At 43.7% G+C, this 16,183-nt stretch overlaps 1 protein-coding gene across 1 annotated transcript in view; it reads left to right on the top strand.

Moving 5' to 3' along the window:
• LOC126538835 (uncharacterized) overlaps window positions 1–13,157 on the top strand; it is a 95,754-nt gene extending 82,597 nt beyond the window's left edge. Inside the window, exon 16 of the mRNA XM_050185554.2 lies at window positions 1,379–13,157. Within this exon, the coding sequence (XP_050041511.1) occupies window positions 1,379–1,492 (114 nt within the window). The 3' untranslated portion in view covers window positions 1,493–13,157. The remainder of the gene's footprint in view (window positions 1–1,378) is intronic.
• The last annotated feature ends 3,026 nt before the right edge of the window (window positions 13,158–16,183 follow it).

The following is a 16,183-nucleotide window of genomic DNA, read 5'->3' as shown; positions in this document are numbered from 1 at the left end:
TTGACAAGACATGGAAAAGCAGGATGTTGGGTACGTCGTACACACACAAAATTTCGTGCCAACCTGCTTGGGCTTCGATTTCGGGAAGTTTGTTTTGACTGATGGTACTTCCCTTCTGACCCTAAGAAGCCGGGAATGCATGCCCTCTCCAGATAAAAGTTTTGCTTGAAAAACAATATCGGTCGCGATCACGAGAGCAATAAGCTAATGTATGTGTGCCTATTACTCGACCAGTGCATTCTTAACATCGACAGCCTAGTTAGAATACATTGGTTTCGAACTGCCATGCAAACATGAGACGAAGCGAACTCTGGCTAAACTCTGGCTAACTGCGACACCTTCGCTAACTGCAGAAAAAGTAGATATCACCACGTATATACGTGAGACATGCGAAAAGGAACACCACCAGAGAAAGATGAACTGGAAATGCACCGCAATGTGTGTGAATGAGTGTTTGCAACTTGGGCGGAACATGATGCAGATAACATGCACGCCTGAGAGCACGGCGTGCTGTGCACAGCCTGGAAGAAGCCTTCACGGGATACACACACGCACACACAAAAGCTTAAAATGGTTCACAGTCGTTCGTATCACACCGCCTTGCAATGCGGAACGGTGCGTTAGAACCTAAAGAGAACTCTAGAAGTAAGGAAATCCAAAGATGACCATAGCCAGTTGGCTGAGCGAGGTAAAGTCCTCAAGCGTGCTCATTGCTTCTTTTAGTCGTCTGCTAGTCGGAGAACATCCATAGAGCAACCAGACCAAAATCATCATGGCTGGTTGTGGCAACCCACGGGTTGCCAGAATCGCGAGTAGCCAGAACCATCCAGCCCGAGTAAAACAAATGCCCAGTAGAAGTGCGCAGCACGGTGGGCAAAGCCACCCAAGAAAAACGATGCTCTGGCTGGCAGCCCACGGGTAGCCAGAAGTGGAAAATCGAAGAGGCCCACTGCTTCCTTATCTGAGCTTAATACACAGGAAAGTTGACGGGGAAACAGACTGCCATAGCTTGATTGATAGAGCATGGCACACATTTCATGCAGATGTTGTGGGTTTGGCTCACACCTGCTGCAGATCCTCTTTTCTTCCACTTCTCTTTTCATTATTTCTACATCGAATTTTTAATAGCGCAGTTAATTTCCCCTATACTTTTCTTGTCATCACTGCCTGTTGGCTTGATTCGATTGTTTCTAACAATAAATCGAGCTTCAAGAGTGTTGGGCTAGTTTGGTATGTAATATCTAGAACAAAAGCAGCCCAAAAAAACTGGTCTGTGTCTCTTTCTGGTCCGGTTTCCTTGCGCTGTTTTCCTTCTAAGAAAATCGAGCCCCTCGGTCTTCCTGATTGTTCCCCGTCGATCTGACCTCCACGCATTTAGGATCCCGAGGCAGCCGTGTACGAGTACGTGGAGATGAAGATACTGAGTAACCACGGCAACTTGGAGTACACATGCCTGTACCGGGTGCGCATCCACGGGGAACCTGTGTCGTGAGGTGCCGGCACCGGCACCCAAGCCGCAGGTGGCACCGAGCTTCACATCCTTCGCTGACCGTGGTGCAGCGGTGCCTTCGAGAGTCTCTGCGCCGTTGTGTTCGTGGTGGTTGGCGGCGTTACTTTGCCTCTGACTATCGTGTGCCACTCACCAGGCGATGCGTGCAACGGTGCGTGACATACTTAATGTAAAAACAAAAGCATTGGCGTGAAGCCCCGTGTGCCATGCAGCAGCACTCGGTGCTCCCCTTCCTCACCAAGTGCCATGCGTGTGAAAGCACCTGCCTCGCAGTCGACAGCGAGGGCCTCGGAGACTTGTGCCGTCGCGCTCCTGGCAGCAGCAGACGACGAACACTGTTGCGAGCTGCAAGCCCACTCTGCAGACGTACGCTGCAGTCTGGAACGCTGCCTGTCCCGCAGTGTTTCTTCTGGAACCGTCGCGTAGCTGTAAGCTGTGCATGGCATTTAGAATTGACAAGACGTGCTAGCACTGGCCCCAAATTTTTGTTGATCTGACTGTATCATGTAGCACAAGTTGCACTGCGCAGCTTGATGTTTTGCAGCTTGTTTTGTGTGGTGGGTGCGTGACTACTTTACCGTAAGCGAGGGGGGGGGTGTGAGCACTGTGGAGTCTTATTGGGCATTTAGCAGCTCTCGTCGAGTATGGTGACACCGCTTTTGCACAATTCCTCAGTGTTGCTAAGAAGTGACAAATTTTCTTTCTTTCAAAAATTTCTGTGTGCCCATTTTTTTTTTTTTTTCTTCTACTTCTTCCATTTTTAAAGCAAGTATTTTTAAGTTCAATCATTTTTTACGTTCAAGCGTTTTTAAGTTTGTATTTAAGTTCATTACTGTGAACAGCCGAAGATTTGTACAGATGTTGGGCTAGGAGCCAGGTGTCATGTGCCATTTGCAACAGAAGGCGCACAATACCCTTTTGATGGATGCAAGAGTCTTCGTACCCATGGAAACCAGTGTGCCTGTTTTGTGGCCACTTCTGAGTGTGCAGGTGTGGGCAGGCTGTGGCGAACCTAAAATGCAAAGCCTCTTTCCTTTTGTTTAGTTCAAGGCGCATGGGCTTCTATTTTTTACTTTCTTTTTACTTCCGGTATGACATAATTACTGGGCTTATTGGCATCAACACTTTTTTCAACTGAATAAGAACTCGGAGCTTGATTTCTTTTCCAAAATTATACACGGCACTGCCTGTTGTTCATTACTCTCTACTTTGAAATTTTTATGCTGGTAAGTGAGCAGAGAGCTGCTGTGACAGTTATTTTAGGCAACTCTTTCCATATGCGTTTGTTATGGTTGTGCTTTAACTGAAAGATGTCTTCTCGATTTTTAAAGCATAGGTTTAAAAGCGATGCCATATCTTGTTTTCCTGAAAGCCAGCACGCAGCCAAGCTAGGTTGTTGCTTAGGTGCACAAAGTTTGTCTGCGCTCACAAAGGTGACATTTAAGAGTGCTTCTTGTGGCACGGAATGCTTGAACAAGAAATGTGGGCCTCTTGTTTGTGTGTTTGTTGGTGTGTTTGTTTGTATCATAACCTTTTGGGTGCAAGCTCTGAAACTGCCACAGCAGGTCACAGAACTGTTCACATTAACCTGTGGTATGTCATTGGGCTGCCAGGAGGACAGCTGGAACAGCACACAGAGTTTTTTTTTTTTTTTTCTGTTTGTGTTCTGAAACAAACAGGCACGTTTTGCACAAATCTTTGTACATATGAACTTTTTCTAGCTGTTATGGCATTGTCATTTCTTCTTGCCTGGTGAGCCTCAAAACCCAATCAAAAAATATATTAGCTCTGTCAAGCACCAAGCCTAACTTTGCTGCTATGCCTAACTAGGAATATCAAGCCAAATTTTGCTGCTTACATTCATCGCTTGATCATTTTTATGTGCAGCCAGCACAGATTTGTTCAAGCAGCAAAAGTGGACATGTCAAATACATTGTAAGAAGTTTAGGTGGGTAGAATGGTTACAGCAGAAGCAAGATGGCAACCATAGCGTATAATTGAAACGCGGCAAGATACACCGCCGAGTGTGATGCTGTTAAGAAAGTGTCGCCTCGGCAACACCTCAACAGTTTTCAGACTCTCGCTTTGCCTGCAGCATTACATGTTGCAGGTGCATTGCATCGGCTACTGTTAGCTGCTTAACCGCTGCACCTGCCAAGGTAACTTCATGACCTGCGCAACCACATAGCAGGCAACAGAGAACAGTCACGCACAGTGTGACCTTTCAGATTGGGAGAACATTGATCTCGGAGGCCAAGCTGCACGTGACTGCCTGCAAGCAAGTGCTTGGGTCACACTCGAATTTCACAGATACGAACCTTCAACAGGAGAACATGTTGCACCTGTGGCCTGCAGAAGCGTTGCTTGCACACTGCAGAATTGGTGTAATTTTTGTGCTTCAGCAACAGAACGAGAGGTGCAATCAATCGTAAAGCTGGTCTGTTCGAAACAACCGCTGCAAAATTGCGTACCTGCTCCAAACTAACTAACGGAGAACAAATTCTTGGCTGCAGGGCAAAGAAAGCCGTCTCCAAATTGACCAGATGAAATAATCTTTAGCTTGCCTTGTGGGCACAAATGCGGCCAAGTAGATCCAGCAGCAGGTACTGAATCTCGGTGGCCATTCCCGACCTGGCTTTCTATCATCTCCAAGGCGTGGGTGCATGCAAGAGGCAGTGGAAAGGGGATCAAGTTTTCATGGGCCTCGTGTTTTTAAATATGTGCACAAATTTAGTAGTATTGGTACATGAAGAGACAGCCCTAATGGGGATCAAAGTGAAAAACCTTAGCTCCATGTTTTGAAAGCAGTGGCATTGGTTTCACTGAACAGGGCTGTTTTCTGTTTAGTGCAGCAGATGCTTGTTAGCATTCCAGTTACTCATGTCGAGCTAGCTTTTTTTCATATTTGTGCTGGTCAATTGAGTGGAATTCTTGTACCTGTAATTGGCCACACCAGTAGTAGTACCAACTATGAATATCTTCTTTCTTTAATTTATTTATTTAAATAGCAGCCACGTGTATGCTGCAGTGTTGTGCTCCCTATTGAAGCTTCCATACCAAAGTGCTGTCACTACGTCTAAAAAATAGGGCTAAAAGCCCCATTTTAAAGTGCCATGAACTAGAAAAATAAAAGTAAAAAAAATCCTATATTCAGAGTGCCTGTAGCTTGGGTCAATACTGGTGGTGCTATGTGAGCTTGTTCTTTCTTACTAACATTTGCGTAGATTGTATGACGCTGCCATATCGTTCAAGATTCGGGAGGCCATTGTTCCCTCAGCTTTGACCTACTGTGGCATCATTTTTGTGGCACCATTGAGGCGCAGTAACTTTGCCAGTGCTAGAAACTTGTATCAGTTAACTGTTCTTTGTTCTTTTAGGTACACCACACAGTCTAAAGATGGCAGATGCATACATAAAGAGCATGAGCAGAGAACTTGAAACCATTTATTCACAGTTCAGTATTTACGGAACCTTGATTTTTGGAGAACTTTCCTCTCTTGGAACAGTCTCTTAAGAGTCTTATGTTGTGTTGCGCACACGTTCTCTCGGGTGGCGTTCTTACTCATTGTGACATTTCTGTAAAGTATAAACCCCCATATGCAAGATGACAAGCGAAACGAGAACAAGGTGACAGTCGGAGCTGGCTCCGGCTTTCACCTTGTTCTCGTTTTGCTCGTCTTGAATTTCCATCTCCCGCCTTTCTCATCTTTTCCCTAAACTCCGTGTAAGCGATCTTGTGCACTACAGCGACGAGTAACACAATGGAGGTAGCTGTAGCGTCCACTCGTTGCCTGCAAGTCGAGCCCCCATGCGAGCGATGACCTTGAGCGATATCTCGCTGGTATGACGGCAGCGAATATGCGCCGGAAGGTTGATTTTTTTTTTTTTTACTGTACAGAGCAGCATAAAGTGTTTCCGAAGGTCTTGCCGTGGGCTCTTTTTGCTCGCACGTATCAAAATTCGGTCGTTTGCTCATTTCGTGCCACAACCAGTGGTATCACTGATGCCCACCTTGTTCTAGCTGTGCTCTATTGGCTAGTTGCTCACAACGCTTCCAGTCAATGAGTGACGTGAACGACTGATCTGGTTGCATGACGGACCGTTTCGTCGCTCAAAGCCGTCTCACACAAAATCACACAAAGTCAGGGTACAGTGGCCACAGGAAGATTAGCGCAAGGGATCAGAGTGACAAAATTATGCTGTGGTGTGTGGGAATAGGCAGATAGCGAGGGTGTTGCGATTGTTCGACGTTTACAGTCTGGGGGGGGACGTTGGCACTTGTCTACAACGGTGTTCGAGCGATCGTGAATCGATCATGATCTATCCACCCCGTGCTTATATGCTGAACGACCACACCATACCTGCCAGCTCTCGTGTATTTTCCAAGTCGCTGTAATCTAGAAAATAGTGCTCTGCTTGTTGGTGTCTGCCGTTCCAAGTTGGCTGCTGCTGGTGTTTTGCATCTAACGGTAAACCATATGTATATGTATGTCCCACAGAAGCTGTGTACTTGGGGACAAATGTTAAATATGCTACTATTATCACCCCCCCCCCCCCACCCCCCCATGTTATGTCTGCATTAGTTTTACAAATTCAAAATTTCACAGGTTGGGTAGGTATGTGCCATTGTTGGCAAGCCGCAACTGTCTATCAAGCTATTCTCAAGTGCAACAAAATGGAACAGCTTGGCACTCTTGCTGTCACCATGTCTTCAATATATCGCAATTTTGCCGATTAGATTGACGGTCACTTGCATGTGCTAATCTATTTCCGTTGCCACTTGTACTCGCAGTCATTATTTCGCGCCAAGTAGCCTTGCTTCTTGCCTTATTTGAAAGTAGTGCAAATTGCTCACTAAGAAAGCTGTCGGGCCACCTCTTTTGCGAGATCGGGCCGTGGCGCGGTACTTAGGGCATTCCGGCTTCTAGTGCGTGTGCACGTTTCAAGATGTCACTTCTTCTGTTCTGCTTGTTCATAACTTGTATGCTAATGCGTGTCTGGTGGGCAAGAAAGATGCATCGAACGTGTATCGAAGTGAGAGTATGAGAAAGTGCCTGTTCACTTTAGCAAAGATATGGTGTATGTATGTGTTTAATGGGCAGATAGCGTAAAGGAAACACTCAAAGCACTGACTTGCCGTCGAGTGGTTCCAGAATTTCACTGATGTGCCTCATACATTGTATACCACTCCCCCTTCCTCCTCCACATGCCTTTTTTTAACCCCTTTTTAAGCTGGCTTGATCGATGTGACCATCAGAAAGAAAGTGCTAAAAAACAAGCATACCTCAGGAGCCAGCATCTCACCCAAATACCTGCTACATCACAATAATACTGTAGAAACAGTAAACACGTGTTAAAATGAGTTTGCCACACACAAGATGGTATTGGTGGCCACAGATTGGGCACGGTTCGCATACCAAGAGTTTGCACAGCTTTAATTTGCTGCATCCACAATTGTACAGCGAAGACAAAGACTATTCAAAATAATAATAGGGTTAGACCTGATTAGAGTTGGGTGCCAAAATTGGTGAATATATCTGCAAAGTGTATCAAAAAAGAACGTGGAAGCTAGAAGTATTGGCAGTAGCCTGCGTAACTGCCGTTTGGTCAGGGAAAGAGAAAATATATTCTTTCGCTTTTCACAGTAATGGCTTACGTGGGATAAATTTATAAAATGGCGCTGTTTTTAAAGCATGCCACACACCGAATAGTCGATTTTGTTCCTATACCCAAAGTATTTTGTAGACTATGGTAAAACAAATAAAAAAATGTTCAGCTGCTGTCTGTATAATCCTAAAATGCAAAAAAGGGCAGTACTGAATTTCCAGCTCATATAATTTATTGGCAAACTGAAGGAATTCAATCAACTTCAGCAAGAAAACAAAGTTTTCAATGTTATGACAGGGGCATGCAATCACACTTCAAGTTGCGCATAAGCTATATTTTAGGTATGACAACATATTTGTATTGCATCTCTGCACTTTCTTTTTTTCTTATTTCAGTCATGTTACATTTCCTCAGCTTGGTTCTCTAACATATACTTCTGAACGACATTTTAACAGGTCGTGCCTCATATTCTGCTAGCATTTATGATGCCATGTTTAGAGTGTCATGTTGAATAGTATGTGGTTCTCACGCACATGTCATCCTCGCAATGATACTCTCATTTCCAAGCATGCACGATGGATGTGTACTCGTGGCTTTAGCATTGTAAGAAAGGCCGAGCTCAGGCAGGTGTGAAAGCTTGCGTTTTTATATGCTGGTGCGGCATTTTAAGCTGTTATACTCTGCCACGTCTGGTGTCTTGAACCTCATTAATGTATGTACGTAATGTGCACAATCTCTGACTCTGCAATACGCACAGCATTACTTTAGAATGCATTGAGTGAAATCACTCGGGCCAACTGAACCTATGTGTATGTGCATGAGGTGGGAAAGTCAGTATGAGTGCATGTTAAGGCTTCCATTAATGGTACCAACATTACCGAGGCTGGCCTTCTTTGCATCTCGTTAGGTGGACCACACTTTCTTGCCAAGGTTGCTATAATTGTTCAGTCAGTGTTAGAACCATCGCCACTACACAGTTCAATCTGTGGGTTAGCACGCCTTCATTGAGCAAATTAATTATGGCTCGTGATATTGGCTCTTGGACGTTCTGTTTAGTTGAACGCCTGGATTCCAACATTGCTCTACGCAGTCTTAATATTTTCGGTTTGCAGCTAACGTATTCAGTTGCTTAATTTTCATCAAAGGAATATAAATGTTAAAGTGTGTGCTAGTACATCTTATATCAACAGATAATTTTTTGTATGCAATACATTTTGTACAATTTCTTGCCCTCTGTACTGTTGCAGAAATTATCGATTAGTAGCAGCTGGAAGCAAAGAAGGCTAACTATCACTGCACAGTAAATTTGTAACGGCAAATTAGCTTCAAGAAAGCTGACACAAGAAGCCACCAGAAAGACAGCATACAGGTCCTTGTATTGGCCATCATTGTTAAATTGGGGGCGGGGGGGTTATTCTGTAAGTGTCCACCTATACTCTGTCTCAGTAGTTCCTTGCAGCACTGTGGAAGCTTATGCGAATTCTTAACCAATAGAAAGGACGAATGCCCCTTGAGTTGCTCACCTGCACCACGTCGTCTGTTCAGCATCTGCTTATCATCGTGTTGGCTCCATGGTTGGTGGGTTGATGAGAAAATGTTTTGATGCCATAACCGTAAGCTCCGGTTACATGGATGCGACAGCGAGGCTTCACTTCAGCTGTACGCCTCCCCTGCAGTTAGGTTGCAGCCTCCTTAGCAAGTAGTAAGGGTGAACACCCTCATAAATGTTCACCTGCGGCACAGCGTCTGCTCGGCGTCTGCTCGGCGTCTGCTTGGAGTTTTCTCACTACCGTCATCACTTAGCATGCTAGAGTGGGGTAGTAAATTAATGGTGCAGTGAACAGTTAGGCCTTTATAGCATTCCGCATCGTCAAAGCATCACCAGTGTTAATGGTGCAACGTCATCTGCTAACTAGAAATCATACCAGTTGTACAGTTCGGCGCCATCTCTGTAGTCCTAGTAGTGTGAAAACAAACAGCCAGTCACAGTAATTACGGAAAAACACGCCTAATGCTTTGACCTCAGCTTGAGATGAGACTTAGCGACGACGGATTTTGCCACTTGCTTCTTGCTGACAGTGTGGAGGGCCACTAACAAGCATGAATTCAGATCGAAGTGGGTAGTCTGCGCTGTAAGGATGCCGCTATATTGCTATAGTTAATCACGGTTAGGGTGGCTATTGCGGTTACCGGCGATAACTGCCACAGTAATTCTCGGTATACGACAGGTATGCGCATAGGCGATAACATGTTGCGTATCGCTGTACCATATCATGTAGCGAGCAAAAATAACTCTCTAGTGCAGCCAATAATCTGCCGGTCATGCCCAGGACTATACACTGCCGCGCAAGGATATTGCCTGTGTACGCTTTGTACACAGGCAATATCCTCGTAGTGCTGCAAGGTAGCTGTGAGATGTACAGTGGACCACTTCGTCTGTTGCCAAAGTGCCGATTGGCTGAGGGCACCTGTCTCCTTCCGACGTGTACCCCTGCCGAGCCAACCAGAACTTCAGCAGCAGACAAATTGGTCATATCCACTAGGTGGGCACTGACAGAATATCCCCCCCCCCTTCCCTGGTTTAATCACCATAGGGGCAGCGCATTTTGGTGCCAAGATATCCTTCCAATGATCTTTTTGCAAAACTGCACGATCTAGACATCTGTCTTTGTGTTTATGTGGCATACTTAGCTTTTCTGTAAACGTGGGGAGTTTTCTGTTGTCATGCAAAGGTCAACAAAGTTGTCAAATCTACAAGAGTCGTCTGTTTATCGGGGCTAGCAGATGAGAAATAGGAGTGCCTTCCAGTTGCCAGTTGTGTATAGCGAGAATCACCTGTGCGGCCTCTCTGGATCTGTGGGTGTTGAAAGCGTAAAATGAAATTCAGATATGAAGTGTCTGCCACTGTAGCGGACCTCTTAATTTGCAGTAGCCTTTTCTCGCAGTTATGCTTTGTCTGTTCGGTGCTCCATTTCAAGATGCACTGTGGTCTTGTGACATCAGGAACGAAGTGCTCAGTTTAGTACACATTCTTTTTTTTTTTTTTTTCCATGCATGTACTGCATAATAGAACGGTTCTGGAAATCTTATCAGCTGCACTCACAACTTCGGTGCACTGTCTGTCCTATCATTTACTATCATTCAAAACAAGGCTATATGCTGCATTGATTGAGTGTATCTCATTTGAAGCAGATGTCTTATTTGATTGAAGCACTGCAAGCTGCTGCAGTTTTCGAACGCACATTTGAAAAATTTTGCCCAGTGCCCAGAGATTGCACTTTCAGTAGCATATAGTGCACATATCAGAGTAGGGTTTTGTGTGCGTGTGTCTGGGGGTCATCGACAGCAAAAAAAAAAAATGCCATCAGCCCAAAGTGACATGTTGCCGTTGTCAACTGTCGAGAGAATGTCGCAGCAACAGTTCTCCGAGCAGCCTTTCTGAGAAGCAGAGACCATTACAATCGCAAGTGGCCTTACCATTCTTAACTACCAGTTTCAGAGACACGCGCAGAGCTTGTGCAGTAGAAACTGCTGACGAATGAAGGCATCCATACAGCTGTTTTAGATATTTTAATAATGAAGAAAAAGACTTTTAAAAATATACTGGTTCATTTTCTTGAACTTGCACATCTTGACACAAATGCAGCAAGTTAGGCTGGAGCCAGAATGTCTTGGATTGTAAATGCGATAGTAACTCTAGTCAATATATTAGTAGAGAGGTAGCAAGAGTCATGGCAGCGTTATCAAAAGGTAGCATAGAGTGGACAGTGGAGTTAGAAATGCAAATGCAACGTTAATGACTGTACTCAAGTGTTTCTTTCCTGCTTCCTTGTCTTGTGATTTCTCTACATCTTGTTCACGCTGCTCACGGCTTCCAAAGTGTAGTGCACGTTGCAATCGAGGCAGTTGTCTGCCTCAAGCCAGTGCTTGTTCTCTTCTATACTAACCCAGTTTAAATGATACACACATAAAACAGCAGTTCTGTGAATAGTTGTGCTTTGTCGAGTGCGTGTAGTAGTAGTGGGCATCACTGATGATAGAGCACTGCCATGGTTGTGTGAGCAAGTATAAAACGAGTGCAACTTCTCCACAGCTGCGTGAAAGGTTGTATTAAGACTCTCGCATCGCATATTTTCGTGTCGTAGTTTCTGCACTGTTTTCTTGGAAATTGCCTGCATTAAGACAAACGTGAGCACTTGCATGTAGCTACTAGCATGTCCTTTTCATTACTTGTGTAATGTACCACCCTTCAGCCTTTCAGTAATGTATTGAGACAATTGACTAGTTCTCTAGTGTCTTTTGATGGAGTACAGGAGCGAAACGAACCTGTAGCACGCAAAGCAGCTCTCATCTAACGAGGCTGCTGTTTTTCATTTCGCAGCAGTGCCTGCCGCTTTGAAGGCTTGCAGCATTGTCCAACATCAAGCAAATAAGAGTGACCGTAATTTGGCAATTGCCAACAAAAGAGGGTGAAACTTTTCTACAAGCAGAAGTGTGCAATAGGCAAGTGTTTGGTTCAGTTGACATGCGACAGGGTCAAACATAATTACACGCTGTGTCTTTTGTTATAACGCCACACTTTTTTTAAAAAAGACGCTCGTAATGATGACAGTGTCCGACAGTAGCAGTAAAGTTAATGCATCTGCGAGGGACGACACGCAAGCCTTTTTTGTATCTCTGCTTGACAATGTTCATAGCATTGCTCTACAGAGGAATAGCTATGCAAACATTCTCCGACCAGTGGACTAGTCAAAAAGTGAAGTGGTATGATTGGGCTTGCAGGCAGCATGTGTCCAGGTGCTGTTCTCTCAAAAACATGGTGACGTGGCATAATATCCTTTATTTTTATCCCGACGGTCGGTTATTGGGCACACCTTAAAAGTTTGTTCAGTGGTAGGCCATCCATGGCGCACAACTCCCAGAGATGTTTTTCAGCACAGCGCGCACTAATTAAATTCTCTGGAAGGGAATTTTGTTCATCTCCAGTTTGCTTGGGCTTCCGTTGATGCGTGCATTATACTCGCTTCAAAATGTGTGCACCCTCTAGGGTGTAATTTTGTACCGCAACGCTGTGTACCAGATAGTACTGCCTTGTCAGGAACACTGCGAATCCATAGCTTACGATATAGGGGAGTACACACGGCCACAAAATGTTAGGACCATGAAATCTGAGAGAAAGCTGGACATCTCCGCAGCCTGGTATTTGCATTTTAGGCTTCCACTAGAATACGCTAACATTGTCGTATACAGTTTTAGTGGCTACTGCTGCAGGCTGCTTGGCAGTTGAACATTTTCTGAGATCCCTTAGTCCGTAAACTTTTGTGGCTGGGTGTATTTGGCACACAGTGCCAGAGGAATGAAACACCAGCAAGAATAAGGTAGTGTTAAGGGGGAAAACTTGCACCCTAAAGAGTGTTTGGAGTGTGACATCTTTTAGGTGTAAAGGGGTGTTATTCCTGGTTTGGAATGGTATAATGGTTTAGTTATACTTGGGTGAAGTACTCCAAAAGGTGTAATACCTCAATTTTAGCTTCTAAAGGGTTTAATTTTAACTGGTCGCCTTGGGCTACTTTAAGAGAGGGTATACACTGCCTTGCATCAGCGTGCCTCTAGGTTTCTTTGTGTAAAACACACTACACTTCTGCTACATGCAGCGTTTTTTAGCAAAATGATCTGCATTACTTCTTTTTCATGTTTTCCACTGTCTCTCATAAATGCCTTTCACAATTTTGAGGAGTGACAATCCAGTTTGTTTCGTCTGCTGTGAATAGTTGTTACTTGAGAGTGGGTAAGGTGTGAGTTGTCATAAAGCGTCCTAATTTATTTTAAGATACATCAAAAACACGCACAAGTGCTTGTATGGTTGTTTTTTGTTGACCTGATCTTTATACTTTTCTTCAGCAGGAGTTATTTCTTTATTTGTGTGTGTGTGTCTGTGTGTGTGTCGTGCCGTTCTTTCTTAATTTAAGCCGCAGTGCAATTGCAGAGCCATAACTGATGTTGATGTTGAAAGGATTAATAAAGATTGTTTTTGCTGATACTGTGCACTTTTTAATATGCAAATGCATGAACATTGTAGTAGTATTAAGCATGACTACCATTTGAGCAAAGCTTTTGGCTGTGCATGTTGGTCCACATGTGGCAAAGAAAGCACAATTAAGGGGATCACATTGATCAATGCAAGGACAATTGCTGCTCACAATTCATCACCTGTAACCAAGAACATATGCACACTCTATAACATGGAAATAGGTTACAGGTGCATCTTGGCGAGGAATCACAACGATAAAAACCTGGATTCACTACTGAAGAATGAGCTGCATTGCTAATATTGCCATTGCCTCTGTCTTATAACGCTTTGAATAATTCACACAAGATTGTATCATCACTTCACCCAGAATCCTAATCTCTAAACATGGCTCACATATGCAAGTTCGTATGCTTATGCATGCATTTGTACATACGTGTGAGCTTGTATGCTTATGTAAGCATTTGAACATATGTATGCCAACTTGTAGATTTCTATGCATTAGTCAGTTTGCACTATTATGTCCTTTGCATCTTCATCCGTCTTTGTGTTGCTTGCTGTGGCTATCTTGCCAGTCATGCAACTGAAGCCACTGGGTACATGCCGCTGGATATATGCCTGACTAGACAACCTAATTGTGCCCCTGACTGGGCATGCAGCATTTGGTACATGAACATTGTTGGCCAAACCACTAGAACAAGTGGGTGGCCAAATTGACAAGCAGAACAGCCAAAAGGCAAACAGGTCTGTAACAGAAGCAGCCTACGGTGGACAAAAGTTAGGTGAACAAAATGGAACCGGAGCATGCAAGTAGCGCTGAGTTACATGGAAGCGAAGACATGGGGAATGCAGGAGATGGAAATTCAAGAGGATGAGCAAAATGGTATTAAGAAGCGGGAGCCACCGTAGCGTCAGGTGGACTTGTCTGAAAGAGGCAAGTCCACTTGTCGAAACGTTGGCTCCTGCTTTCATCTCGTTCTCGTTTTGCTCATCGTCGCGAAATCAAAAGGGAACACATTTCAATAAACTCCAAAGACAGGTTCACTTACAACCGATTCCCACATGTGTGTGGGATATGCCGATTTTTACTAAAGTACTTGGCTGTTAGCTCGTGCACTATCCAAGCAAATTGTAATGCCGCTTCTGCAGGCAAGCTCCAAATTGGGACAAGAGGTGCAATGTTGCTGCTGTCATTTTGTCGTGCACTCGCACGGGAAACGTGACCTTTAATGTGTTGATGTCCACGAGCGTGCATACCTACCAACTTTTGCAGTCTTATTATAAAATGCCCAATTTCCAGAGATCGATTACAATTGTATTGATGCCAATAATTTTAATTTTCATTCATATCCTGTTTAGGGCAAAATTGATTTCAACAGAATGCAAATATACTCAAGCAAATTTTCACATATGGTTTTTTGGACCCACTCGATTATTCCAACCTCCTGGCAGCAGCAGCACGAGTAAAACGGAAAGTGAAATTTTTGCCACCATTACAAAATATTTCTTGGATAAATATGAACATTTCGGTCTTTTGGTCACAGATCTTTTTTGCTGTTAATATAGAGCAGTGTGCCTTTTTGCAGCGTCTCTACACAGGAAATTCAACTCGTTTTTAATTAACAGTGCGCATCTTGCGTAGAAAACAGCTTTTAGTATTTTTCACCAAATTTTTGTATTTTCTTGCTTCAGCTATAGTATATTTTACATTTGGCAGGTCTGCAGGCATAATTAGTGAAAGTGTACTTGTAGTATTGATTTTTTCGGGAGGCAATTTGATACTTGGAGACATCAATATTTTTAAGCTTAATCACACTTAACTATTTCGTTGCCGTACGAAAATGTGCCACTTTTTGTATGTTTTCATAATTATTTCTTGTAATAAGTATGGTTACAGGGACACGCTATGTATTAATACAAACATAAATAAATGTGCTTGCCAAAGATCTTGCTTCTAAAAACAAATATTAGGGTGTAACGAGTAATATTTATGAAGAATGGGACTTGTTGAAAATTGTATAGAACATTTCCGATGTGGTGCTCATAACATAAATGGAGAAAATAAATAAAATTGAAATATACAATATGCGTGCAAATCAACCGACTACAAAAAGTCGCAGTTTCGTTCTAAAGGCAAAGCACCGATTGCGATTGCGCATATGGCACGCGGCAACGATTTTACCGCACTTTTACTTTATACAGAACCTCACAGCGACACCGACGGCAGAAATGCGCCTGAAGTGTCCATATAATTGATATCGCAATACAAGAGGATAGCTTGAATTGTCTTGCTCATAAAGCGTATGAGTTACATTCTTTTTTTCTGCCTAGTGGGAACGGCCTTGTTCCATCAAGTGCCACAGTTATATTTCTCCCTCTACAGATTTGTCAAACACACTAATACAATGGAGATCAGTGAAGAGAGAAGTAAATGAGCTGTAGAACCATAGGTTTTTTAGGAAATTATGGTAAATAGCAGCTCGAAACAAAAATCTCAAATACGAAACATAACACGCCACCAAAACACCGTAAGGTATGCTTACAGAAATAAATCTTCACATTACAATGTCTAACAGTTGCAAAAAGATCTAGAGCCATAAAGCTTCATGATGTGAAAAAATAAAATCAATCCCTAAGGTTGGTGAAGCACAAACGCACTTTGCTGGTTTTACAGATGACAGTTGTTTTATGGCCACGTTAACATTTCTTGTCCTCGCAGCACTTTTTGCATCTTCTCCACTTCTCCAATATATATGGCTTGTGCTTGATGCACTTAATTTGTCTGGGTAGGTGTGCGAACAGATATGGCCTCTCCTCTAGATGCTGAAGTTGCTGGACGAGTTCCATACGAAAAGCCAGCTGGTCGAAGTTTGATGGTCTTAGTAGCTCAGGTGCTCCGGCATGTTGTTTGCAATGCGCTTTAAGAATGATGCAGCTCAGGCAATGTCAATTCAGTGATGAGCACATATCTTTATATGATGCAATCATTTCATCGGACTTGTCAACACCGAGACACCAGCATTGTAGTCACCAATGCG

This window comes from Dermacentor andersoni, chromosome 8, assembly GCF_023375885.2.
Source record: "Dermacentor andersoni chromosome 8, qqDerAnde1_hic_scaffold, whole genome shotgun sequence".
In the NCBI taxonomy this organism is placed as follows: Eukaryota; Metazoa; Arthropoda; class Arachnida; order Ixodida; family Ixodidae; genus Dermacentor; species Dermacentor andersoni.
This window is presented reverse-complemented; position numbering and strand designations above follow the sequence as displayed.